The 27,296-nt window shown below is 55.3% G+C and overlaps 1 protein-coding gene across 4 annotated transcripts; it reads left to right on the forward strand.

Annotated features, from left to right (window-relative positions):
- The first annotated feature begins 343 nt into the window (after positions 1 to 343).
- Positions 344 to 25,760, forward strand: USP2 (ubiquitin specific peptidase 2). Of its 4 annotated transcripts, none has more exons than XM_065946188.1 (14): positions 344 to 483; positions 8,639 to 9,456; positions 9,680 to 9,865; positions 21,134 to 21,184; positions 21,694 to 21,817; positions 21,985 to 22,096; positions 22,196 to 22,306; positions 22,465 to 22,529; positions 22,723 to 22,826; positions 22,914 to 22,994; positions 23,130 to 23,208; positions 23,399 to 23,506; positions 23,698 to 23,818; positions 24,033 to 25,760. In XM_065946188.1, the coding sequence occupies exons 2-14, from the start codon at positions 8,680 to 8,682 to the stop codon at positions 24,118 to 24,120; spliced, it is 2,007 nt and encodes a 668-aa protein (XP_065802260.1). In that variant the 5' UTR covers positions 344 to 483; positions 8,639 to 8,679; the 3' UTR covers positions 24,121 to 25,760. The 4 variants fall into 4 exon arrangements, with proteins under 4 accessions (XP_065802260.1, XP_065802259.1, XP_065802261.1 ...); XM_065946187.1 differs by lacking the exon at positions 344 to 483 and adding an exon at positions 2,452 to 2,603; XM_065946189.1 differs by lacking the exons at positions 344 to 483; positions 9,680 to 9,865 and adding an exon at positions 2,455 to 2,603.
- Positions 25,761 to 27,296: the final 1,536 nt, after the last annotated feature.

A 27,296-nucleotide genomic window follows, 5' to 3' on the forward strand; every position in this document is an offset into this window, starting at 1 on the left:
GGTTCAACGCTGAGCCTTCTCCCCGTGACCCTTCCTCTTTCCCAATACCTTCCAGCTGTCCCGTCGTGTCATATTCAGGTCCACTTCAGGTGCTCCAACCACCCCCTCCAAGCTCCTGTGCCTTTTCTCCACGTGGTTCTCTGTGTATGTCGGTCGCCTGGGAGATCCTGGTTGGGCGGGGCTCTGATGACGTCACAATAGGAGCAAGCCAATCGCCGTGACGCGTCTCGGTGACGCGAGACGCGAGGTGTGGCTTTGCCGGCCCCGGCGCAATGAGGCGGCGGCCCGCTGGGTGGCGCCGATTTCCCGGGGAGGTCCTCTCTGGGCCCCCGGCGGAGGTGGGGTAGAGGCGGGCAAGAGCCGAGGCCAGGGAGCCCTCTGCGTCAGCGGCTGTTCACTGCGCCGCTCCAGTACCAGCCGGGACTCACCCGTAGCTCCATGCTTGTGCCCGGCTCGACTCATCCATCCGCGAAGAATAGGCAGGTACGTGCCACCTGTCGGAGGCTGGGGAGGGGAGGATACGGAGGGCAGTGCCGTTTGAGGCTCCGAAAGTGAGGTGTCAACGACCGCCTGGGCAGAATGGGCACTAGAAATGTAGGGCAAATGCCAGCTGCGCTGAGGATCTCCAGCTGTGGGTGCCAGTTGTGTGTGTGAGCCGACAGCTCAGGGTGCCAGGGAGAGCCATCTGTGTGCTGATCGGCGTGTTCTAAGGAAACGCTGCCTGAGCAGGACCATATCTCCGAGCCCTGTGTGGGATGTGGCGGAGAGTGATGCCTGGACCCTGACAACCCCCTCCCCACGTGTGCGTGGCAGCTTTCTTACTCCCTCCTCTCAAAGCTCCTGGGGGCTTGTCTCTGGTCGGTTTGCCAAAGGGGGTAGGGTTGGGGGGGGGGGGCAGTAGTTAAGTGGAAGAGGGGTAGATTTTCCACCAATCCCAAACCAGAAAGAGGCATCTTTGAAATTCTCACCAATCCCAAACCAGAATCAGGCACGCGATGCTCCAAGGCAAGTAACTTATACTCAACAGCCTAAGGAAGTCCTGCCCAACCCATTCTGGCTGTCCTCTAAGGAGGAGCATCTACCTCCTGACCTGGCCGCTCTTAGAATGGGACTGAGCTGGAGATCCTGCCCATGCTCATCTCCCCAGGCACAGGCAGGAGAAGGTCCCCAGAGTCCTCCACATGTACAGTGGAGGAAGGAGAGCTGGTTGGGCTGGGGCTGGAGCAGTCACCATTCCTTTGATGCTGTAGATGATGCCAGACTGGAGTCGGAATGAGGACTGGAATGAGGGCTGGGGACGAGGGCGTCCTCTGAAGTGCATCGTCAGGACCTGAGCTGAGTCAGTAGTCTCTGCTGAGACAGGGTGGAGGCACCATCCCGGGTACTCCCAGTCCCCAGGGAGAGCCATCGAGAAACAGGAGAAACAGACTGGGAGCTGACAAGAGCACCAAGGCCCGAGAGGTTAAGAATCCTGCACCTTCCTCCTGTGACCCTGCCCAGCCAGCCCGGCTCTGTAGGCTCGGGATCCTGAACACTCCTCCAGGTAGAGTGGAACCACTCCAGAGCAGCCAGGTTTGCTCCTGGTAGCCTGGGGGAAGCTACACTTGCTATATTTTTCTAGGTAGAGAAGGAAAGAGCCCAAGTGGGCCTGGCCCTTCTCTGATGGGTGGACTGCATATCTGGGAATAGGGCAAGCCTCATTTGCCTTGCCAGCTATGGGACACAGATCAGCTCGGAAAACCATGGCAGTTTTCTGACATGAGAACAGTCCCACGGGGTGGCCTGGAGGAACCTTTTTTCCCTAGCAAGGTTCACGCGACAAATGCTACCACTAATTATAAGTGGAAGTATTCGATTTAGTAGTAATGATCATTTATTAAATTCTTACTATGTGCCAGGAAATTAACAAGCATTATTTAATCCTCACCTCCATGAGGTATATCATTATTATTACTCCCGTTTTAAGACTAAATAAGGTTTGGACCACTTAAATGACCACTTAAATGTCTCCGAGGCAATAAAAGGGAAAGACTTGGAATACAAGTCCAAGCCTAGAAGTCCATCATAAAAGAGTTTGAACCGGAAGCCTGAGAGAGGTCCCTTCTGCCTCTCCCTGCCTCTGTGTCCTTGAGCCAGCTCCTGTCTGCCTCCAGGTCCCCTCTACCTCAAAGCTAAAGGAGGTGGACTCGGGCGTCTTCCTCTTCTCTAGTTCTGTGACTGACACCTCCTTCTCCATATTTTTTGCCTAATTCCACCCCCATCCCTCTACCCTCTTTCCAGTTCTGCTTCCCCTTTAGTCCCCCTTCTGTTCCATTTCAAAACGCTCCCTGCAAACAGTCTCCTAGGGTCTCCTTGCCTGGCACCCACCTCGAGAGGGAGGGCCTGCCACTTCCCCTTTAATTCTTCCTGGGCTCAGAATCCCAGCGAGTGGAGCTAGCCATCTCCATGAGGTCAGATAAGATACTATATATATCGAGTCAGTAACCTGAGCCCCGGATTACCCGGCCGAAGTCAGACTCCTGCTTCTGGGCTCGCCGCTGCGCTCCCTGCCCTGCTGGGGAAGGAGAAGCCCCCCAGATCCTGCCCAGTGTCCCCGGACACAGGTCAGTAACTGCCCCTTTGGTATCTGAACTTCACAGGGCTGTTGTCCAGAGGGCCCTGGACTGTCTGTTTGAGGGATCCCTGTCTGTTTGGGGGAACATGTGAGAGGCCACCCCACCAGGCCTGGGAGGTGCTATGGGCAAGATCAAGGGGCAGGACCAAGGGCTGGGAGGCCAGGAGGAAGAAGCTGAAGCCCTGGAGGAGAGGGAAGGAGCCTGGAGCTCTCCCCTTGAGTGGGGGTTCCAGGAGAGTGCCTGGGACAGTCGTTGGAAAACAGAATTTAAGGATTCCAACACTGCCTGGGGGCCCCATATCTTTGCCTTTTCTTGGAGGTCTGATGCCCACCCCCTCCCAACCCAAATGAAGGAGAACCCTAAAGAGACACTGCCTTTAGCCCACCCACCTCTCCTCCTCCAGGCGGAATTCTGGTTTTAATCTCCAGTCTCTTTATCTTACCTCTTTTACCCCCTCCCAGGCCTTGAGTAACTGTTGGGATCTAGAGCGACTGAGAGGGACCCAATCCCCTTGATGACTCCCGGCCAAAGCATATCAGGCACTAAACTGGTGGGTCAAGAGGGTGCCAGCCCGAGAGGTAGAGCCGCTAGCGGCAGGCTGAGGCTCCCAGGCATCTGAGAGCAGTAAACAGAACTCCTGAACTGTGAGAGCACAAATGTTCCCCACCCCAGCCTCCCCCTCTGCCTCCATCTTCCACTCCTGCCAGGACATCCCTCGACCTAGGAGATGACGCTTGTGTCTAGGCAGTGTCCCAGCAGCTGGGCTTGTGGGTGGGAAACTGTAGACAGAGACAGGGCCCCTCTGTCAGCCCACTTTACCCTTCAAGGTCAGCTGTCTCAGTGCTTCATTCCGATGTTGTTAGCAAGCAGCTTTGGGAAGCTCTGAGGTCACCACTGTGACGGTTCCCAAGCACCTGTGGGACTGGCTGGGATTCCCTACTCACCTCCTCGAACACAGATAGGAGGAACCCCCGTGAGGTATATGTCTGAACCCCAGCTAGGGGCTTTCTATCCAGGCAGTGGAGGCCACAGAAGCTGGCGTGCCTTCACCCCAGACAGGAGAGCGGATCTGGGCAGAGAGGGGCCGTGAAGGCTACTGGGATGTTGGGCATCACCCATCCCATACCCTGGGGGCCAAGAGTGCCTGGCATTCCTGGGGAGCAAGTCCCTCCCCTGACTGGGCAGGTTAGGGAGCCCTTCACGTGAGCAGCAGGAAATGACAGTGGCTGACGTAATGGGCTGGGGTGGCCCCAGGAAGATAGGGTTCATTTTAAGCCCTGACTCACCTAGACTGGGTACCCAAGCTGCCAAAGGGTAGGAGGCGGGGGACATGAAGGAGCTTGGCATCACGGGTGAAATGGAGGCCTCCTGGACCATCTCTCAGCAGATCAGCATTGTTCTGGGGCTCAGGTTGCGCCTGGCTTCGCTTTCATTTGCCTGCAGTGGAAACTCGAAGGGCAGCTCCTTTGGGAGTCTGTACCTGCCACGCTGTTTTGCCTAGACGGCGGCCACCTGGACCCCCTCACCCCACGCTGCAGGCCCCCCACCCTGTGCCAGCTCAGGGAAAGGCCTGGGAAGACAGAAGGGGGTGGCGGGTTGGCTTCAAGGTAGGCATTAGCAGACAGAGCCCAGGTAGGTCCCAGTCCCAGTGTGACCCCACGCGATCCACACTACCTTTCCAAACCCTAGCTTCCTCATCTGCATACCGGCATAATAACAGCACCTGTTGCTTAGGGCAGTCGTGAGGATTAAGTGAGTGATTAATACGCGGTGTCCCAGAAGTCTTAGTGCTGATTTAAGCGTTAATAACTTCAGAAATATGAATGCTAAATGCTTCACTTGTCTGTTTCACTATTTAAATTTCTTGTCTATTTGAATCAAAGTATTTTGAATTTCAATTTAACATTTAAAAAAATTAAACCTTCAAATGATGTTTGTAAGCCAGGGGCGTTGGGAAGGCTATCTCAGTGTTGGACTTTGGGCTGCTGGAAAATGACAAGCTGCCTAAGAAATACCCAGTGGGATGCCTGGTCTAGGGGTGCTCTGTACCTGCTGGCAGGGTGATGGCCAACTGGTTCCCTCGTCCTTTCAGGAGGAAGAGTGCCTCCACACCTCCCAAGAAGGGGAACTGAGTAAAACGAGAGGGAAGCAAGGGAAGCCTGGCAGAACAGGGAGGGGCCAAGGGCCCTGGTGAGCCTGGACGAAGGAGGAGGCTGGCAGGAAGGCTGCCCCACTGTCCGAGGTGGCAGGCACCTGGGGAGGTGCTGCCTGGAACCGCATGCCTGTACTTGCCAGTTCTGGGTAAACAGCGAAAGGAGTCGGGCAGCAGGGGCCCCACGCTGGGCAGGGAGGGGCACGGGGGATCACAGCCAATCAGCTGGCCTCCCACTGCCCCATGAAAGGGCCATTCAGTTCAGGCCGTTCCTTTGGCAACGAGGAGACTCGCGGCCATGTGAGTGCCCGTCCTGTCCCTGTCTTGGGCAGCAGAGCTATAGCCAGGGCCGCGGCCCGCTCTCCCGCCCAGGGTGCCTCCTGCAGCCTCCAGGGACAGCCACACCAGGTAACTCGAGGGGCACCAACCCAAGCTGTCTGCCCACCTGCAAGATGCTGGCACTGTCCTCAAGGGCGAAACTAGGGGTTGGGGGAGGAGACAGGCATGCTCCAGGCCTCAGCTGCAGTGGGGACCCTCTCCCCAGACAGAGGAACTCTCTGCCAGATGCCAGCACTGACCAGACAGCTTCCAGGGGGCTGTTCTTGGTGGGGAGGCCTGTCAGTTGTCTGGCAGATTGAAGCAGACAGGAGAGCAGGGTTTAGGAGCCCTCCCGCGAGTGGTGCAGCTCCACTTCCGACCCTGATCCTGCCCAGGGCAACCTGTGGGCCATCCCAGGGCCGTCTGTCCCTATCCGCTGTACCTGTTTGGCCCCAGCACTTCTGCGTCAGCAGGGCCAGGAGAGGTCGCAAGCTTGGGGTGCTGCCTGCAGAATACCAATTCCCCCGAGCTCAAGTGTGGGGGGAGGGGTAGAGAGACCTGGGGGGAGGAGGCAGGAGTTCAGGCCCTTATGGGTGTGGGGGGCATATCCGATTGGCTGCCGGGTGTCCCAGAGCCCAGCTCCTGAGACCTGGAGCCTCTGTGACTTTGAATTATTGATGGAGCTCTCCAAAGTGAAATAGAGCAGGACTGGTCCCACGCCCCCACCCCGAGCCTCTGCCCGCCTCCGCCCCTGGCCTCCTCAGCCTTCTTTCTCTTCCCCCTCTGGACCCCAGGAAGCTAAGCAGATGGGAGGGAAGCCTGTGGTTCCCCCAGCCATACACCTGGTCCTCCTCCCGTTCTCTTTTCCTAGAAAGGGGTAGGAGGTGTGCTGGCCGTGGGAACATGACTGGTTGAGGGAGCCCCCAGCCAGGCCAGGCGGGAATAAGGGTGGATGGTAATTTATAGGCCAGGCCTTTCTGATGTCGGCCTGGAGTGAAAATGGCTAGAGGTCTCTGGTAGAGCCTGGAAGTTCTGTCCTGGGGCCTATATGAAAAGTGCCACCTGCTTACCTCCCACCTCTGCAACCTATCCCATACCCTACATGGACTGAGTATCTACAGCTCTCTGCCAGGCACTCAGCACCTGGGGCTTGGCACCAAGTCCCCTATGCCCTAGTGAGCGAGGCTGCGGCCTAGGGCAGGCTGTAGGCTGCCTGAGTCACTGACTGCCAAACAGCCAGATTCTGCCCATGACCCACTCATCTCACTAGGAGCTGCGGGGAGAACCCTGATGCCTGGGGCTGCGGTCAGAGGCTGGCCCGGCCAGGAGACAGCCAGCCCCAACATTATTATAGGCCTACAAAGGGAGGAGCCGGGCTGCCTGGCAGGGCTGGGAGAGGAGATAATAACCACTGTCTTTGTTGAGAGCTTTCACGTGTTATTATCTCATTTATTCCTCACAACAACCCTGTGAGGTAGGAATCATGATGATTACTATACTGATTTTGCAGGTGAGGAAATTGGGGCTCAGGGAGGTTCAATGACTAGGGCAGAATAACCCAGCTAGTCAGCCACGGGGCAAGACTCCTCTGAGAGGCCTGGGTGGCTCTACACCCCCACCACCCCAGAAGCCCCCAAGAGCCCCTGTTGACCCTCAAGGAAAGTAAGAGATCTTACCTACTCCTCCTCTGCCCTCCAGCTCCATTGAGATAAAGCCTGCAGGTTTACAGTGATGGAGGGACTCTGGGGGTCCCCATGTGAGCCTAAATTTGATGGGGGTGGTGAGTCAAGGTAAAGTGGGAAGGGCACTGGGCTGGAAATCTGAGAGACATGGACACCAGTCCTGGCTCTGCTAGCATGTGACCCTGGGCAAGTCAGTGGCACTTTTCCACTTGTACAACGGAGAACATAAGATAGATGACCCTTCATCGAGTAGACACTCTCATATGCCCCCAGGGCGGGGGAGGGGGGTGGATGTCCTAACCAGTCTTAATTGGCTAGAGCTTGCACTTGGACACAGCTGACTCCAAGTTCCTGAAAAACAGCTCAGGCAAACATCTTACTGTTTAGTCTGAGTAACAGTTGGAGGATGTTGCTACAAGTCCTTTGTAGCAACAATTAAAGCAAGCTTGACAATGAGGGCAGGTGACAGGTGCAGTGCATCTAACTGATAATCACCCTTGTTTCAGCAGCGGGGAAATCTGGGCTAGATTCCCAAACCTGATGTCCCCGTGGTGAGACCTGGCTCTAGCTGTTTCGCATCGGTCAGCTTTGGTGTCCTCTATGTAAAGTGTGGTCGTGGCTGTACACTCCCTAGGCCTGTGGGAAGGTTTAATTGGATGATGAATGTGGAAATGTCCTCTTTCACTTGTGGTAAAATATATTTGATGTGAAAGTTAAAAAAAAAAAAAAAAAAAAAAAAACGTCAGCCCGTTCGGGCTTTGAAAACTCAATTCAGAGGTTCTGTGTTCCTTCAGCAGATCACCCCAGCGGCAAGGACTGCAAGTGGAGACAGGAGCTCTGCCTGCAGTGCAGGATTTTAGCCTCTAGGGGGCCCCCTTTGCACGAGTCATTATCACCATCAGTTTGCTGTGGGTACTGATAGGGGGAGCCCTAGGAGGCCACAGGGCCCTAACTCCACTTAGAACTGAAGGCTTAGGTCAATAAAGAGGGTGGGCTCTACCACACAAGGATCCCCCACAACAGCAGGTGGCCATGTCCAGGGAAGTACTCTGGGACTGGGTCTGGAGACTGAGGTCACACGTTCCTCTCAGCCACTCATCACCACCACCACCCACACCTAAGCCCCTTTCCTCCTCTCATGGGCCTTCCTGTTCCTCATCAGGGATCTGGCTAAATGATCCTCAGGTCATGCTGTCTGAAGAGTGTAAGATTCCCGAAAGATTGCTTCCAAAGAGGGGAGCAGTCTGAACTCTTGGAATGTCCAGCAGTTTTTAATCCAGGGGGTGAGGGTGGTGGCATCCCTCATCTCAGAGGTGCCTGCAGAAAGAAACCAAGGAGAGGAAGCAGATGGGATTTGGGTTGGAATATTACTGGGGGCTTTTTTGTTTTTGTTTATTCAGCTGCACTGGGTGTTAGTTGGGGCACGTGGGATCTAGTCCCCAGACCAGAGATTGAACCTGGGGCCCTTGCCTTGGGAGTGCAGAGTCCTAGCCACTGCACCACCAGGGAAGTCCCTGGCATACTATTTGTTGCTTGAAGGGCTGCAGAGGTGGGGCAGTCCCTGCTCTCAGGCTGGAGGCTTTGAGGGGAGCATCTAGTCCAAGCAGTGCTGAGACTGATTGCCCGTGTAGTTTATGAAAGCCTGCTCAGCTCTGGGGCTCTCCCTGAGGTGTGAATGCCTGGGTGCGAGGAGACCTGCATGCGCACGCACATGCAGAGGTGTGTCCCAGTGGTGGGCCAGTGGCTTTCCTGGAAACAGACAAGTGTGGTCCCTGGTTGAGGTCAAGCCACTGGGGGATGGAGAGCAGGCACAGTGGGAGCAGCCTGACCCCCGGCTGGGCCTTCTGACGACTGCTTTCCTTGTCTTTCAGCCCATGAGGCTCCCAGTCCCCACCGAGCGCCGCCCTGAAGGATGTCCCAGCTCTCCTCCACCCTGAAGCGCTACACAGAATCGGCCCGTTATACAGATGCGCCTTTCACCAAATCGAGCTATGGCACCTACACTCCCTCTTCCTACGGAGCCAACCTGGCTGCCTCCCTCCTGGAGAAGGAGAAGCTTGGTTTCAAGCCCAGCCCCCCCACCAGCTATCTCACCCGTCCCCGTACCTATGGCCCCCCCTCCATCCTGGACTATGACCGAGGCCGCCCCTTGCTGAGACCCGACGTCATCGGGGGTGGTAAGCGGGCGGAGAGCCAGACTCGGGGCACCGAGCGGCCTTCAGGGAGTGGCCTCAGCGGGGGCAGTGGATTCCCTTATGGAGTGACCACCAGCTCCCTCAGCTACCTGCCTGTCAGTGCCCGTGACCAGGGGGTGACCCTGACCCAGAAGAAGTCGAACAGTCAATCAGACCTGGCCCGGGACTTCTCCAGCCTCCGGACCTCAGATAGCTACCGGCTGGACTCTGGGAACCTGGGCCGCAGCCCCATGCTGGCCCGCACGCGCAAGGAGCTGTGCGCCCTGCAGGGCCTGTACCAGGCAGCCAGCCGCTCCGAGTACCTGGCCGACTACCTGGAGAACTATGGTCGCAAGGCCAGCGCACCTCAGGTGCCCACCCCGACCCCTCCCTCACGAGCCCCCGAAGTCCTCAGCCCCACCTACCGACCCAGTGGCCGTTACAGTCTGTGGGAGAAGGGCAAGGGCCAGGCCCTTGTGTCCAGCCGCTCCAGCTCCCCAGGGCGAGACACCATGGTGAGTTTGCCCCTCGGGGACCTGCTGATGGGCTGGGGAGGAAGCCACTGATGAGGAAAGGGCTTCCACCTTGACCGACGATCGCAGGCAGAGGGTTTCCTTCCCAGGCCTCACAGTGGCTGTTCCTGTAGCCCAGGTGGGGACGAACCAGGGGAGTCATCTCAGCACACCTGGTGCCCTCGTGCTTGATGTCTTTGCTCAGGGGCTCTCCCACTCTCCCCAGGAAATGCACTTCACGACCCGTGCCCTCGATGATGGCCCTGCCGTGCTCTTGGAAATGCCCAGCTACCCTCACACACACTGCGACTTTTATCCTCTGCTTTCCCACCCAACATGCCTGAGGCCCCTGCAGGCCCTGCCCCATCCTGGACTGCATGCTGAGGCCCCCAGACCACCAGTGTGCCCTGTGGTAAGAAAGGCCCCCCCGGCCCTGACTGCATCTCTCCTCCTGCTCAAGCTTTTACCTCTCAGTCCAGAGACATGGCTTAATGCTGAGACGTAAGACATCAGAAGAAGAGGGTCTGTCCTCTGGTGGACGCAGCCTGGCTCTGGACCAGGGGTCTAGACAGGAGTAGTTCTTGTGTGTCTTTGGAGAAAATGGTGCAGAACTTCTCGTCTAGGGCTTTAGATGATCCAGTCTTTCTACTCCAATGTGCCTGGGTTCAAATAAGGGAAGAGGCTCTGCTGGAGACTTGAGTGAGGGCTGGCATGACCCACCCACATCTGATCCCTGACACACCTCTCCTGGGGCACTGACTACAATTCTTCCTCTTGTGTAGTCATCAATTTACCCATTGGGTGGTGAGCTTTCAGAGGATGAGAAAGAAATCAAATCTTCAGATCCCTCACTATGTACATAGCTCAGTGTAGAATTCGGCTGACCTGCGTATCACACGGATGACTGGATGGATGGATGGATGGGGGAGTGAATAGATATATGGAGGAATGAATGGATAGATGGGGGAGTGAGTGGGTATGCAAAAGGACAGGCAAGTATATGGGTAGGAGAACTGGGTGTTGTGTCATCTTTATTACTTTATGTGCCCTTCAACTCAGGACACATGTCTTTTAGAAACAATAGTTGTGCCACAGCAAGAAATGCTGCTTAGGGGACTTGTCCAGAAAAATGGAGCAGGGGTACAGGATGGGGGCAGGGCTTTGGGACACAGACCTCGTCATAACTAAAGGTCCTGAGAGGACAACTTGATACCATTGCTTAGAGTCTCAGCCTTGCTGGACCCCCTGTGAAGTGCCATGGGAGATGCAAAAGCTGGTGCCTCCCAGAACATTCAGACCCTAAGAAGGCAGGGCTGGCTACGTTGGAGGGCTAGAGTGGACAAGGAACGGCAAAAGCTGGCCTCGGAGAGAAAGACACATTCTCAGGGGACATGTACTTGGGTTGAAGTGTGATTGGCTGGAACAGGTCTGGTGTTGCTCATCTCAGGGGCAATCAATCAGAAAGCAACTCTCAATGGAGGGGCCTGGGTGTTAGGGGCCTCTGAGGGGCTCCCTCTCTTTGTTCAGAAGGACTCTTTATGGGGCTCAGTGTTCCTAAAAAGTGAAGTCTGCAGACTGACTAGCTCAGAATCATCTGTGCGCTGAATTGTCTGGGGGCCCCATCCAGACCCCCTGGAGCCAAACTCTCTTAGTGATATAGGGCCTGAGACTCTGCCCTTTTTCACAAGCTTTTCAGGTAATCTTCAAGCACACTGAGGTGTGAAAACCTCCCCTCCACAGACTAAACTACAGAGCCATTCTCAGCCCCATCTCAGCCCCAATCCGTGGAGAGCAGGGCCTCCTCCTTCCTACACAGGCAGATCCCAAAGCTCCTTGGAGTCTCCACAGCAGACACCCTGGCCCCAACCTCCTCCCCCAGGGCCAGCCTGAGGGGAATTTTGCAAAAGGACCTCAGAGGAGTGGGCAGGTGGACCCAGGGCAAACTCAGCCACTGTAACATCCCATTTTCCCTGTCCAGAAACAACCCCCAACACACAGGAGTAACCAGCAGCCCTACAACTGAGCTAGTGTTTCACTCTGAGCTCTTCCTCAAGAAAAAGGTCGTCTGAGTTTTTCTGTAACAGAAAAACCCGAATGAATTTCCTGGTCAGCCCAATACTACCAACTGGGAGAGACCCCTCCTGGGCTCAGTGGTGTGAGGCCTTGATCTGACCTCACTCCTCTCCCCTCACCACCCTCACCCCCGCTTCTGGTGCTGATCACATCTTGCTGGGGTGAGAACGGCCCTGTTTGTGGGGCCTGGACCACTTCTTTCTAGAACCAGGTCCAGTTTCTTTTCTGACCTCCATCCACGGCTCTTCCCGTCTCATTCATTCATTTTATGGTGTTCAGCTTACAAGCTGCGTAACCTTAGAGAAATGCGTGAACCTCTGAACCTGTTTGCTCTGTAAAACGAGAGCGGTCATAGTTCCCACTTCAGAGATCCTGGTGTGGAATCAAAGGCTGTAGGCTTGGCACTTAGTAGGTGTTTGATCAATATCAGTCCTCCCTTCTGCCTTCCAGGTGCTCCGGCAGGGGCGGTTGGGGGGGGGGGGGTGGCGGGCAGGAGAGTTGTGAGTTGTGGTCCCTGCCCTCAGGGAAGCTTGGGAAATAAGTTCTAAAAATAGTTGCAACAGGAGGCTGCCCTAGGTGTTTTTTCAGTGTCATAGGTGATGGGAAAGGGAGAGGTCATCCGAGGCTGGGATGAACAGTTTGACCGCTGGAAGAACACTGCCTTTTTAACCTTGGATACCTCTCATGTGAACTGTTACCTCACCCATAAAAGGGAATGGTCATGCCTGCCCTGCCCATCTCCCAGGGATGTCATGAGGTTCAAAGCAAATCATGGATGTGGAGAAATCTGCAACCAGTAAAATGCAATGGCAGAGCTGGCTTAAACTCAAGGGGGAAAAGGTGCTGCTGGAAAAGAAGGGGTCTTTGGCAGCTGACTAGAGTGGAGGGAGGGGACCACCGCTGGGAGGAAAAAGGTGAGAAAGTGCATCCTAGGGCAGGGCCCCGGGTGAGATCCGACTCCCCTGTGGCAGCCCTGGCCCCCCGGCTCTCTGGGCAGCTGACCTGAACTACAGGTCAAAAGAAGCAGGACCAGCTGGGGAGTAGAACAGATCTAACCAGATTCAATCCTCCTGTTAATAGTAACAGCCCACATGAACTTGGAATATCACAGACTCAGCTGAGCACGAGTGAAGAACTGGTGAAAGGGGACAAGAATTCTGAACACCTCCCGTCCATGACTGGCTTGCTTAAACACCGACAAAACGCCAGTCCACAGAGTATGCGCTGTCAGCCTAGGGCAGTGAGGGCTGCCCTAGACTCCCCCTTCAATAGATTGCAGGAGAGTTGTATGTTGGTTCAGAACTGGGGGTTTTTTTGTTTTGTTTTTTTTAAAAACTTTCACTACCCACAGTGGGGACTTCAAGCCAGGCCAGGTGGGTTGGCCCTGCAGAGAGCCAGGGGTCCACGCCCCCAGCTTGGTCACATCCCCCCTCCACCCCACCTCTCTTGTTCCCCTGGGCCTATGGAAGGACAAGCTGTTCCCAATGAGCCCTGCCCGGGCTGCGCTTTAACCCCTACAATCCACGCTAATCCTCCACTCCACCCACTCCAGCTGCTCTCTCCCCTGAGCCCGGGCAGTTCTGCCTGCGAGCTTCAGCCCTGCGCTCACCCTGCCCAGGTCTCCTCTCCCTCAGAAGAGCTGGGAGCTGGCCCAGGGCCCTCCAGAGCACCAGTCACGGGCTGGGCACCTGCTACTCCGATGCGGAGCCCGGCCCAGCGTCTTGCCCTCACACGGCCTCTCCCACACCCTTGCCCTCTGCTCTGGGACCTGTTGCTAGGAGCAGTCGGCCTGGGCACCTGGACTACCTAGATCCTATTTGCCACTGGGGGGGCTGCTGACTCATCTCACAAAGCCTCGGGTTCCAGCTGTTCAGTGACAGGGAGATTATATAAGATGAGGTCATGTGATTTTCCTCTCGGGTGGGACTTTGGACTTGACTGCTGTCAAGCAGTGGGGGGAAGGGAGGAGTTTTAGTCTGAAGTGGAGGACAGCGGCGGCTGTCCTCCGGCTCCTGGGTGAGAAGTGTGACCTTTCCCTCTGTCCCCGGCCTTCTCACTGTTTACTCAGCCACGCTGAACTGCATCCCTGCTGTCCTGTTTGTCCAGCTTGGCAGCCGGAGACCCCGGGGCTTGTCCTCACCCACTCAGCCACCTGGAGGAGGGCAAACTTCCTGGGAGCCCGAAGCTGTGCTCACAGCCTAGGAAGGTCACACAGAGGGGTCCCATGGCTGGACTGATCCTAGCTGCTGAGAAAGAAAGAGCAGTCGGTTTGTAGTCTGTGGTCAGAATCAGCAAGACGCCAATGTCTCAGGCCTTGAAGACCGGCTGTGGGCTGTGACCTGGCTGGTGGCCTTGGAGCCACCTTACCCAGGCTCATTTTCTCAACCAGTGCCCAGCGCCATGCTCCCTGCTTCCTCCTCCACCCCCACTCTGGGATGGATGTCTCTGCGAGTGAGGTCAAGTGGCATGGGGGTGGGCTCAGCAAGGCAGGAGTTCATCCAAGCCTGGTAAAATGTTCCCGGCCTGTGGGAGAGCCGCTCCACTGACCATCCTGCTGCAGAAATGAACATCGCCTTCAGGGCCCAGAGCTGCACACGTTCCCTGCACCCTCTCACCTCAATGGAGACGTAAAACTGGCACCCCACACAAAGACATAAATGGGAGAGGGAAGTGTGTGGGCCTCTGGAATCCAGCTGGTCCAGACCAGATTGCCCAGGGGCTCCAAGGAGCACAGAGCTTTAGGCCTCCTGGGGTCTGAGTGATGCAGGAAGGAGGAGCTTCCCAGGGACCTCGGTCCAGCTGGCTGGCCCTCCCTCCCCAAAGGCACTGGAAGGCTGAGAGCCGAACCCCTAACAAGGACCCTGAGCCCCCACCAGTTCAGTCAGACCAACAGTCTGTCCCGTCTTGCGTGGGTAATTGCAGGTGCGTGCCAGAGCAGGGTTTAAGCCATGTTTCTAAACCTGGGACTGGGCTGCCCCCTAACAGCTGAGAAAGCAAGATATTTGCAGTCTTGTCTTCACACAACTAACCCTGACTTTAATTTATTTAAATACTCCATCCGTGCCAGGGGGGATTTGAGGGGAGAAAATACCAGCGGGGGAGGCAGGTCAAGCATGGGGTCTGAGAGATGGCAGTCTTGGGCTCCAGCAAGGAGTTCTGCTCAGGTTAGCTCAGTGTGTTTGAGGCAAAAAGTCACGGAGCCAGAGCCAGATTCAGATCCCTGAAGACTGTATGCTTTGTCCATGCCACTTCAGGAAACGGCATTAAGGAGAAAAGGTCTCACGGAGTCTTGAGAAATGACCACAGTTCTTCAGGGCCGTCTCCAGCAGCCATCACACCTGCCTGACGAGACTGGACCCCATGTGAATTTTCCCCAACCAGACTTCTCAAAGGGCACCCATGCAAGAGCCTTCCCCAGCTGGGCCTCCCTCCCTGCTCCCAGCAATGCCCCTGACCTCCTACATCCCAGGAAAGAGGGGGAGAGCAGGCTGGCAGAATGCCATGATGCCCCCGGGGTAGCTGGCCTACGTCATGGGGAAACAGGTCAAACGCTCCAGTGGGTGACCGCCTGACAGCACTTCCTGCAAATCACTTACTCAACGCGCAAACCCAGACTTACCCCACCCTCTGAGGCTCAGTGGGACTTCCAGCACCGACTGGTCTGGCCCCCTTTCGTGATGAGCCCAACACCTCTATTAAGCACCCACTAAGAGAACTCACAGTCCTGCCCTTGAGGTATCAGTGTGATGGTACAATCAACACACAAGCTCAGACCACTTACAGAAGTCTTAGAGACATGTATAAGACAAAGATATACATAGTAAGACAGATTGGTATGGTGGAAACTGAATGCTAGAAAACCGAGAGTATGCTATGCAGTAATGGAATGTTTAGAACTTGGAGTTCATTAGAAAAGGCTTTGTGGAAAACATGAGTTTTGAGCAGAATTTACAAGGAGATAATTGCCAGAGAACAGGAAGGGCATTCTAGAATCTCCTGGTAGTTGTTACTAGCATGGGTTTTGCTGTAGGACCCATGTGGGTTCAAAGCCCCACACTGCCATGTACCAGCTCTGCAGTCCTGGCAAGTCATTTGAACTCTCAGGGCTTAAGATCCTTCATTTAGAAAACAGAGGTAATAGTTACTGCGTCACTGTCACTGAGTTGTTATGCAAGTTAACTGGCATAATGTATATAAAGCACTCAGCAGTGCCTGGCATTTAGTAAGTACTTTACTGGTGACAGTTTTGTTAAAGGAGAGAAGGCATGTGCTAAAGCAGGTTGATTGGCAGTGAGGATTAGAGAAGAGTGAGGGTGGTGACCATGGTGCTATCCAGCCTAAGGACCACAGCCTCACAGATAAGGCTACCTAAGGCTTCTGGACTGGCTGGAAGAGTCAGGTGTGTCAGGGCAGGGGAGTGATGTGATGAAATGCAAGCCTTGCTGCAGACAGTGTGGGACTGGCTCAGAGGAGTGTGGTTAGGAAGAAGGACCCATGGAGGGAAAGGTGGTTGCATCTTGTCCAGGGCCCAGCTCTGATCCCGGCAAGGACAGTGCACTGGGAGATCTGCGCTTCTAATGTCGCTTACCACCTAGGAGGATGCCCTGAAGCCCCTGCCTCCTGCCCACTCCTCCCACCACTGAGGCGGGAACACGGGGGCGACCGTCTGTGCTCCTCTCTCAACAGTACAAAAGTGCTGTTCTGTGGGAGGCCTGGGGTACAGCCATACGTGTGTCCTGGACACACTCCCCATGTGGCTGCGGTTGTGTGTGCAGTGCGCGTGTACATGTGGAGATGAGCAGGCCAAGAGGAACAGGAGGCCACAGATGAGTAACAGCACACACTGCTGCCTCTCAGAGTATTTTTAAATGCTAAAAATACTGGCTAAAAATAGCCCCAGCTCCAAACAAGATACTTTCTCCAGGCAGATTCTGTGTGGGTCCCTGATAGGTGAGACGGGTGGAGCAGCAGGAATAAAACCCAGAGACCTCTGATCTCCAAGCATTGCTGCCCTTAGGGTCAGAGAAGGACACTCCCCTCCACATACCAAGGGAGCACCAGTTTCCCCACCAGCTGTGGCTTTCTTCCCACCTCCCAAAAACAAATCAAAATCTGAGATTCTCAGAGAGATGGAGTTGGGTAATTGGGTAGATGAGGTCAGAAAAATGTTTCTTCCTGGGGCCAAAAGGAACAGTGACCTGTTGTTGTCATGTAAAAAAATCTAGGCATTGCCTTTCCTGATAGTGGGCCAAACTAGGACTGGAGGGAGGAGGGGAGTTCGTCCGGAAGCAGTGGAAATCTACCTTCGGGCCCTCTTACCCTCACGAATTGGGTGGATATTGGGCTCCAAGAAGGTCTGAGTCGTCCCCTCCCACCCACACGCCCAGAATGTTGTGCAAAAGTTTGTGGGTGGGTGCATTTTTGCCTGAAAAAAAATGAGTACAGGGCTTTCATCAGGTTCTCAAAATGATCTGCAGCCCTCCAAAAGTTAGAAATCTTTCGCTGCCTTCGGGGAAGCTCACCCGCTGACACTCGGCCTTGGAGACGTGTCCTCTTTGGGCCTCAAAGGCAGTTTCTCCCGAGTCCCAACTGGAGGTGGTTCCCGGGCTCCGCGCTCCGGTCCTACCCGCCCGGGTCCGGCCCGCCCTCGGGGACTGCAGGTCTCGGTCGCGGGCTGGCCCGCCTGGTCCCGGGGGGCTGCGGGCAGCTGGGCCGGGGGTGGAACCGCGGGAGGCGCGGGGGCGCGGCCTCCGGTCCGCGTGCCGGGGCCCGGGGGCGGGGCCGAGCGGGGCGGGGCCGGCTCCTAGCCCCGCCCCGACGATGACGTCGCGCGGCCTGAGGCGCCGGCGGGGCCCCGAGTCGGCAGGAGCGCGAGAGCCGGCGCCGGGGCGGTTGGCGGCTCGTGCCGGGGAGGTTGAGGTGCGGGAGCGCGCGGTCGGCCCGCCGGAGCGGTTACCGCCGGGCGCCGTGGACGGCGTGCTGTGGCTGCCTGGGCGTCCGGGCCGTGGGACCTCGCGGTACTCCCCCGCGCCCTATTGGCCAACGTTAGGCGAGGGGCCGAGCCCGCCGCCCGCCCCCCAGCATGCGCACCTCGTACACCGTGACCCTGCCCGAGGAGCCCCCCGCCGCCCCCTTTCCCGCCCTCGCCAAGGAGCTGCGACCGCGCTCCCCTCTCTCCCCTTCTCTGCTGCTCTCCACCTTCGTGGGGCTTCTGCTCAACAAAGCCAAGGTACGCGGGGCCCTTTTCCGGGACCCTCACGCCGAGGGCTGGGGTTCTGCTTCCTTCCCGGGGTGCCCCCCTCCCACCCCCTTCCACCGCGCGCCCGCCCGGCCGGGGCACAGATTCTTCCCAGCCCCCACCCCTCCTTTCCCAGGGTCTCCCGACACGGAATGCCCCCTCCCCAGGTGATCTCACGCTTACTCGCGGCCCCCTCCCCCTTGCTGAGGTCCCTGCCCCCCACCCGTGTCCCCCGAGCCCCCCTGCCCCCTCCCTCTCCTTGACCCCAGCACCAGGTGGCTCTTGGGCTCGTAATTCCTGGCACCTATCAGGACAGGTGCAGAAAAGCGTAACCTTGACCAGTTCTCGGGGTGTGAGAGAACGGGCAGCTCGCTGGACTCTGCGGGCGTGACTCCTCCAAGGCTAAAAGCCAGCTAGAAAGGCTGGTGAGAAAGGGACCGCCTCCCCGTCACTCATCGCTAAACGCCCTCTCCCAGAGGGTGGGCAGCAGGGGTCCTTTGACCCCACGAAGGGCAAAGGAGTTGCAGACAGGGAAAGAGGTCAACATCCCTTCCCTTCCCTCCCCTCCCCTCCCCAGTTCAGCTAGGTGGGCACTGGATCCCTTCAATGATGTAGCTGCCCCAGAGTGATGCTGGGGCTAAAAGCTGGGCACTGCCCCCTCGGGGAAGGGAGAAGGGGCCAGAGCTTGACAGATCTTATGTAACAGCACAAGCTCCCGTATTGGCAGTGCGTGCACTGCCCCGTGCCAGGGCCACACCAGGCTCCTTGGCTGCAGCCAGGACTCATGGCTGACCCTCATGGCACAGGTGAAGTTAGCCGGAAAAGCCCTTTCCTGGGGTCTCAAGTGTGAAGACACAAACCTCCATCAGCCTTTCTTCTGTGGCCCGTGTTCCCAGATGTTTCCTCCATGCTCACATAGCGGCAGGGCTCTTGTTCCTTCAGTGGGTGGTGAATGCTGTCTGTTTACTAGCCGTGGAGGTGGCACCTGCCTTCTAGAACAATGGCTGCTCCTGAGTCGAATTAGGTCTTCTGATGGCTAATTTTAAGGAAGTTTTTGCCCCGAACTTTTCTCAGCTCTTTGCACTTGAGCTCCAGCAGCCCAGCTGGAGTCATTTCCTTCTCCTGCTGAGAGGCTGGCGTGCAGGGTCTCTCCCAGCTTCTCCAGTTTGGGCCTCTCCCTGTCAGCCCTGAGGTAGGATTGTTTTCCCCGTAAGAAAGGTCACTCCTGGGACATTTTGTTCCCCTCTGGAATGGAAACTGCTGACTTTCCCTGGAGCTCCTGATTTCCTATTCATGGCAGAAGAATATCTGGCTGGGCAGAGAACAGCCCTGCTCTCCCCTCCACTCCCACCCCCTGACTCTTGATACCCATCCGCCTTCTACCACAGAGTGCTTGGAAATTGGCAGGCACTTTCAAGCTCAGGAAATTTTAGACAAAGGCACAGCCCCCACCCCCAGAATTAAGAGGGTCCTGGCGAAGAAGCCTTAAAGGAGCCTCCCACATCTCTCCACCAGCCAGGCCAGACATAGGGTTAGATTCTTAAGAATAGTAACCCCGATCATGACCTGTTCTTCCTGACCTGCCTCCGCTGCTTCAGAGAGGGAAGTGTCAACACCACAGGAATGCTTCATTAGAAAGATGCCTCCAGCCTCCCATTGCCGCACCCCCACTGGTGCTATGTGACTGCTATCTCAGTCGAGGGCCCACTTTGGTGGACAGTGACAGTCATCAGCGGTAGAAGGCTTTGTTTCTGTGGCCTGTTTAGACAGATGTTGTCTGAGGCATGAGGGGCAGGTGGGGGAGGGGTGCGGAGTAGAACTGATAAAGCACTGCTGGAAAGAGGTGTTCGAGTGGGTATTCTCGGGGAGGAAGAGCAGGTATGCAGGTGTGGGCAGGCTTTAATGTTTAGTTCCAAATGAGCAACACAGACTTCAGTGTTTCTCTTGAGCCCCAGGTCTACTTCAAAAGGCTGATAAGGTCTTTGTCCAGGGAATTATCTCTGTTGTGGCCCACTGACTGGAACATCAGGGTTTAGATTGTCATAAAGGTAAGATTTAAATGTCGTGTCTGGGACCATACACTGCTGATCTTCAGTGATGCTTGTACCCCACCTGCTGCCAATAGGCTTTTCTTTCTAGCTGCAGGTGGACAGCAGGTCTGCCTGCTGCTTTAGGTATTTCGCTCCCTACCTGTGAGTGTTAGACCTGATAACTGGCAAGGAGGGATCGTCTTACTTGTGGGGGATCAGCAGGGCAATTCCTGAGAAAAGCCCTCCTTCAGCCTGCCTCTCCCCACCCCACCCCCTTATGCTGACAACCTCATGGGCTTTGAGCTGCTGACAGCACACGGCATGAGTAATTTTAGCTGAGTTATTTCAGGCTCCTGTTCTGATCAGGGTTGAGCTGGCCCCACGCATGCCCCAGCCAGTGTTGCTCCAGAGTTGCCTGCTCCCGGGTCCCCTCCCCGAGAATGTCGGTAGCAGGCTCATCTGTATGCTGATGCTTTAACCCTTTGAGCTGGAAGGTTATCTGACTTCTTGGAGGTTGGGCCAGGATTAGCCAAGAGACCTGGACAAACATTGCTCAGAGTCCTGTTCACTCTCCCACCCCCTCACCAGCCTCCACAAGAAGAACAAGAGCTAGAGTAGCACCTTCAGCCAGGTGCTGACCTCTGCTTGGCCGCAGGCTGCCATCAGAAGGATTCCCAGCCAGTGGCCGATCAGGATGTTGAAACCTGAACCAGGAGGGAGGATTCTCCCAGGCTCTAAACCGCCCTCAGGAGCTGAGCTCAGCTGGAAGGAATTCCACCTGTCTCTGGCAGTTCAGAATGGCAGGCCAACTGGAGATTTTCCCCAGCTGAAGATCTAAACTCAGTTTGGATGTTTTGTCATTGAACTTTTCAAGACCTCCATGAAGTGCTCATTATGACAGCTGCTTTAGATATCAGACATCTCAGAGTACAAATGTAGGTCATTTGAGAGAGTGCCTGGATTTGGGACCTGAAGTTTGTCAGAATCAGGTATATGAATTCCTAGCCTCCAGCTTCTAATCTCCAGTCTCCAATATGGCAGAGAATGAAAAGTATTAACATAAAAGATGGGGGGAGTAATTACATGTCAGTTAAAAAAAGCAAAACCACATAAGTCAAGAAAAGAAAGCAAAATCTTGAAGAATGTTTTTGTCATGTGTTGAAATGACAGGCATTCCATACCCCCTTTTCCTACAATGTAAGTAGATTAAAGTTGAAGAGAGGATCATGTGTGTGGCCTGAGGCTAGTGGCTACAACTGGCAGAAAGTTGCAGAGAGAACCTAACATAGGCCAGGCCTCTTCCTTCAGCCTGAATATGCCTCCTGTTCTTTGCTTACAGAATTCTAAGAGCGCCCAGGGTCTGGCTGGTCTTCGAAACCTTGGGAACACGGTGAGTTCTCCCCAGCCCACTTTTTTCCCGAGGTGGGACTCAGTCCATCTCAACTGGGACTGTAACCAGATGACCCTGGCTACAGCTCACTCCCTACCCCCAGGCCCATTGGTACCTGCTCTTCCTGGCTGATGTTTTATGGAGTTGCTGGACTCTGCCTTACCCCACCCCAGCAGGAAGCACTGCTGAAGGGCAGTCGCCCTTTCAACTGATACCTCAGTCACTTTCCTGGATCCCTCTCCCCCAGGACATCCATCACTTCCCACTCACTCTGTGCAGCTGCCCGACACTCTTTTGTACACCTCTGTAGTAAATAACCAGTTACTTCACCCATGCCAGCAGTGGGGATTTGCCTCACTTCAACACTGTGACTTACAGAAAGAGGGACCTGAGGCTATGGGAGGCTTCATTTGTAGGCCAGGTGTACCAGAGGGCTCTGAGTGTTAGGTAACTAGACATGCCAGCCCGGAGTCTTTGTTCCGCTGCTGATGTCCAGTGGTCTCCCGCAGTGCTTCATGAACTCCATTCTGCAGTGCCTGAGCAACACGCGGGAGCTGAGAGACTACTGCCTGCAGCGGCTCTACCTGCGGGAGCTCAGCCACAGCAGCCGTGCCCACACGGCCCTCATGGAAGGTGAGGGCCTAGCCCTGGATGCTTTTCTACGCTACTGTAGGAGTCGAGGGTTACATGCTTCTCTCCCATTACTCTTCCTCTGGCTTCTTTTTGTTGGGACTCTACAGAATAGAGAAAATGGCTCAGCTATCCTCCACGCCCCCCCTACCCTTTTCTTCTTCCTATAGAGTTTGCAAAACTAATCCAGACCATATGGACCTCATCCCCCAATGACGTGGTGAGCCCCTCTGAGTTCAAAACCCAGATCCAGAGATACGCACCGCGTTTCGTCGGCTATAAGTAAGGGCCTTGGGGACGTGTCCCTCCCCAGGGTGGGTGGCGACAGTAGCAGATTCGAGGGACCAGAGGTGTCGCTTACTTCCTTTTCTTCACGTTCAGTCAGCAGGATGCTCAGGAATTTCTTCGCTTCCTTCTGGACGGGCTGCACAATGAAGTGAACCGGGTCACAGCGAGGCCCAAGTCCAACCCTGAAAACCTCGACCATCTGCCGTAAGTAGGAGGAGAGGGCTGGGGCCCGAACTATGGGAACTTCTTTGGGGATAATGATTTCAGAAGAACTTTGAATATTAAGGATTTAGATGGCTAGGTCTTTACACTTATCATGGTTTCAGCTCTGACCCAATTGTCTTCCTCTCTTTGGGTCCTAGTGATGATGAGAAAGGGCGCCAGATGTGGAGAAAGTATCTAGAACGGGAGGACAGTCGGATCGGGGGTAAGTGCAGGCAAGGGGGCCGGGGGTGGGTTGCCTGCCTTCCCTGTTAACTGCTTGGCCTGAGCAGAGCATGAGAAGCCCATTCTCCCAGCATCCCTCCTGCTTCCCAGTGCCCAGGCCCCAGAGGACTGAGGTGGGAGCAGTGAGAAAGGAGACATGGCGTTTAAGCGTCGTGTATCTGTCTCTTCCCCAGATCTCTTTGTTGGGCAGCTGAAGAGCTCCCTGACGTGCACTGATTGTGGCTACTGTTCTACGGTCTTTGATCCCTTCTGGGACCTCTCTCTGCCCATTGCTAAGGTAGGCACCCCTGTCGCCCCAGTTTTGAAACTCTCGCTCTTACCCTTTCACTTCGTTGACCTCTGACCCCTCGCTTCTCTCTCCTAGCGAGGTTATCCTGAGGTGACGTTAATGGACTGCATGAGGCTCTTCACCAAAGAGGATGTGCTTGATGGCGATGAAAAGCCGGTACATCACCCTCTGTGGCAGGGAGGGCACATCTCCCAGAGTCCTCTTGGGGGCGGACCAGCCTAGAAATTGCTGCATTCGGCCGTTGGCCTCACCCATGCGTCCTTCCCAGCTCTGTCCTGTTATGTCTTTCAGACGTGCTGTCGCTGCCGAGCCAGAAAACGGTGTATAAAGAAGTTCTCCATCCAGAGGTTCCCAAAGATCTTGGTGCTCCGTATCCTTGAGATGGTCAGGGCAGGGGCTGACGTTAGAGAGTGACTGAGCACAGGGGGCCAGGTGAGGGCCGGCAGGGTAGGACGAGAAAACACGCTGGGCCCTCCCCTCCTCTGCCTCCTGAGACGTGTAGCGCCCTCAGGGGCTCTGTCTCCTGTGCTGACTCTGCCCTTGACTCACACCAACACCAGATCTGAAGCGGTTCTCAGAATCCAGGATACGAACCAGCAAGCTCACAACATTTGTGAATTTCCCACTAAGAGACCTGGACTTGAGGGAATTTGCTTCAGAAAACACCAGTAAGCATTTCTCAGCTGGAAGCACAGAACCAAGGCACGGGTGTCTGAGCTGCAGATGGGAGGCTCCAAGGTGGCGGGAAACTGCTGAGGAGAGAGAGGTGGAAATTGGGAGGAGACGCAGGACTGAGAAGGGTAGAAGGGGAGGGTGCAAGGGATACCTTGGGGCTTGACACCTCAGGCTTCCTCTTCAGACCACGCTGTTTACAACCTGTACGCTGTGTCCAATCACTCCGGAACCACCATGGGCGGCCATTACACAGCCTACTGCCGAAGTCCGGTGACAGGCGAGTGGCACACCTTCAATGACTCCAGGTGAGACCGGCCTCGGGCAGGGCTCCCGGCTGTCAGACACCCGTCCCTCACCCAGGAGCGGTCAGGGCCAGAAGGTGTGGAGCTGCCCACTAGAAGGCTCTCCAGGAGATGGCCTCGGGTGTCCAATAGGTCAGAGACGGGCCCTCCTGCTGCCCCAGCTGCGTGTCACGGGCCCCCCAGGCCGCCAGGCTGACCTGTCCTGCTCTCTCCACAGCGTCTCCCCCATGTCCTCCAGCCAAGTGCGTACCAGCGACGCCTACCTGCTCTTCTACGAGTTGGCCAGTCCGCCCTCCCGCATGTAGCAACAAGGAGCTACATCCCATCCTCCCTTCCCCGTGGTGGCCCCACAACCTAAGTTTTTTTAAAAAGACCAAAAAAAGGCAAAAAAAGTCCTGACAAATAAGAGGAAAATAAAGGAAAGTGAAGCTGCAGAGCAGGAGTTGCTGCAGCCTGGCCGGAACCTGGAGTGGGGAGCCCAGTGCCCCTGAGCCCCGCCTGGTAGGGAAGATTGGCAGGATGCAGACTGAGCCAGCACAGTGCCCTTGGCTTCTCATGTCTGCATTTGTAAGCGTGTGGTTCTTTTCCCGTGTGTGATAAACCGCAGCCCTCTGTGGGGAGAAGATCTTGTCCAAGGGCCCACTGGCCTCAGCCCAGCCCCGGCCTCCCGAGAACACAGCGCCCTCTGGAGCCTGCTGGGAGGATCGCCGCCTGGAACGCTGCCCATCTTTGCCTGGACCCGGCTCACCCATGAGCCAAGAGCCCTCTTAAGGCTGCTAACTCCAGGGGGACAGATGAGGGGACGTCTTTGAAAAAAGCTGTTTTTGATTTTTAAAAGCCCAACTTTTTTTTTTTTAATTACTGTAACTAAAGTTTTCAGACTGGAGATGCTCTCTTTCACACCTCTTCACAGCTGGGATGTTGTGCTGGTCATTTTTTTTTTTTTAATTCCTCAAGTACAACTTTTCTAGTGCTAGCCCCCAGTGGTGCTAGGTGGGAGTTGGCCGGGCCCAAGCACAGCCACAGTAGACCTGGGATCTGACAGGTGTTGTTTTTTTTTTTTTAGTGTTTTGGATGGAATCTAGTTGCCTCCAAGAATTGTGCCTTATAGTGTTTGGGGACCAGGGGGTAACTGCCCCTCCCTGAAATATCCCTCAGCCCCTTCCCTTTTCCCCAGTGCCATGTCCAGAGCTGCCAGGGAGCTCGGGGTCACACCCACAGCCCCTGGCTCATTTCGCATTGCAGTGACGTGAAGAGAAGAGTAGGTAAAAGGAAATTCTTCTGATAGTGTATCAAGTTCTTCCTGCCAGCTTCCTCTAACCCAACCCTGGTCTGCTCCCCAGCTGTTGGAAGGATAGCATGAGCCCCTGACCCTTGAGCTTCTCTCACCTTTAATTTATTCCCCCTTAACTTGCTCCTTCGCCCCAGCCTCCCTGCCCCGCCCCCATTCTCAGAGCCTCCTGACATAGGCCCTTTGGACCGAGTTTCTCAGGGATGCCCATGCCACCCCCAGCTCCCCTTGGCATCAGTCTGCAGTTCAGCCTGGGAGCTGGAGCCTGGGTGTCTGGGGACATCTTGCCTCAGTTGTATGGTTCTTCCCCAGGGGCTTGATTTTGCTCTTAAGTCATCGGGCAAAACTCTGTGTTGTCCCAGAGAGAAAAGCGTTGAGCACCAAGGCCTGGAGCTCTGTGCGTGGCGCCCCTTGCACACCCACACAGCCGGGCCCTGCCTGTGCCCCTCGAGGGCAGAACTCTCCCATGCTCCCAGGAGGCAGCAGAATAAGATGCCCTGAGTCTCACTGGCCTGACACCCTTCTCCAGGGAAGACCTGTGAACCTGAGCCAAAGGGCTGGTGTATACACTTGTTTACTGTGTAAGCAAGAGTAGATGAATGTGTGATGTACAGTGGAACCTTGTACAGAATAAATCATAGCTTTGAGAAATAAGCTGATAAGTGATGGAATCTTGATTTGGTAGGGGTCCAAACCCAGGAAGCGCTCCTAACCTATCAGTGACCAGATATTTTACTGCTTCAACCAGGTTGTAAATTTCAAGTTCTGGAAAAAAGTAAACTACCTACTTTTTAGCTTAAATTTCTCAATTCTGTTTTTAAAAAAAAGCCAGAATAGTACATATTTTGAGCATGATATTCCTCATCTGAATTCACCAATATTTTAACTTTTTGCCACATTTGTCTATGTATACACTATTCTTTGGGGCAAAACATTTAGGGGGCGAGGCATCATATTACCACTTCTGAACACCTCAGCGTGTTTCTCCCATTTAACCACAACCCTGGCTTCACACCGAGGAAATCATCTCTAACAGACCTCTCTCTAAATGGCCTGTTTTTTAACTGCTGGTATGGGCACCCTGGTGGTTCTCTATTGACAACTCGGGTCCCTCTACAGACCCATGATGAGCCAAGACAGGTCTCCAGCAGAGGCTGAATACAGACAGCACAGTTTGCTCTTAGAGCAGATTGGCCTATGCCTGGGTGTGGAGTGATCAAGGCCTGGTCCTCATATGAAACATCTCCACTTGCCCCACTAGTACCTGGAAACAGCTGCGTTTACATTAAAAGTGTTTTCTAAATACTGTTTTCAAGACATCACTAGATTGAGCTTCTTGAAGGAAGGACCTCCTTGGCGGCCCCAGGGACTTGGTTCCTTGGGTTTTCTCTTTTTCTGTTCAGATTTTCCATTTCTGTCACCAATCTAGAACTTGGGAAATTTAAGTCTCCACCAGGTGAGCTTAGAGTGTCTTAGTGGGATTTTTCCCGGTAACAACCACCACCCATGATCCAGACACAGAAATCAAGGCCTCCCTCCCCCTCCCTCTCTGAGACAGTGGCACCTGCTGTCACACCTCCTGGGCCAAGACAGAGGTATGTCTGGGCATTTGCCGAGTAGGATCGAAAACAACAGTGACTCAAGGCAGACATTTCTCCCAAACATGCACTGAGGGGCCTGACCTAGGAAAGATAATTTCCCCCAAACCACAAGTGAACAGATTGACCTTCCAAATGGAAACATTAGGCTTAGAGCAAAGTGGATGGCTGAGCCCCTAATCCATGTAAGGTGCTCTACCTCTTCTGTGACCAGCTTTTCATGAGAGGTAGAAGTCACCTGTGTGTGGTGGTGTCTACTGGGGAACAGACAGACTGTAGGTAAGGCCCCCCGAGGACAGGGGCTCAGCCCAGCCCGTCCTGTACTTAACCTGTGCTGCTCTCTCATCCCCGAGGCAACAGGCCCTAGTGCTGCACAGGCCCCAAACAGCCTATCGCCACGCTTCCTCACCCGTCAGCTTTGCCTCCTAGCAACTGGGATTGCGGTCCCCATTCTTTGCTGGCATCCCAGCAGGCCTCTCCCTCAAGGAGAAGCTCCCCTTGCTCCTGCTCTCGTGTGACCTTGAGCAAGAACCTCCCTCTTTCTGGGCCTTGGTGTCTCATCTGTGAATTAAGGAGATTGGACTAGAGCTTC

Source organism: Muntiacus reevesi, chromosome 9 (genome assembly GCF_963930625.1).
Source record: "Muntiacus reevesi chromosome 9, mMunRee1.1, whole genome shotgun sequence".
Taxonomy (NCBI): domain Eukaryota; kingdom Metazoa; phylum Chordata; class Mammalia; order Artiodactyla; family Cervidae; genus Muntiacus; species Muntiacus reevesi.

Bases quoted from the DNA above. Each gene is read 5' to 3' on its own strand.
- USP2 (XM_065946188.1), top strand. From the start codon at position 8,680: ATGTCCCAGCTCTCCTCCACCCTGAAGCGCTACACAGAATCGGCCCGT. The intron at 9,457-9,679 runs GTGAGTTTGCCC...CACTCTCCCCAG, and splicing joins CCCCAGGGCGAGACACCATG to GAAATGCACTTCACGACCCG. The intron at 23,209-23,398 runs GTATCCTTGAGA...CACCAACACCAG, and splicing joins CCCAAAGATCTTGGTGCTCC to ATCTGAAGCGGTTCTCAGAA.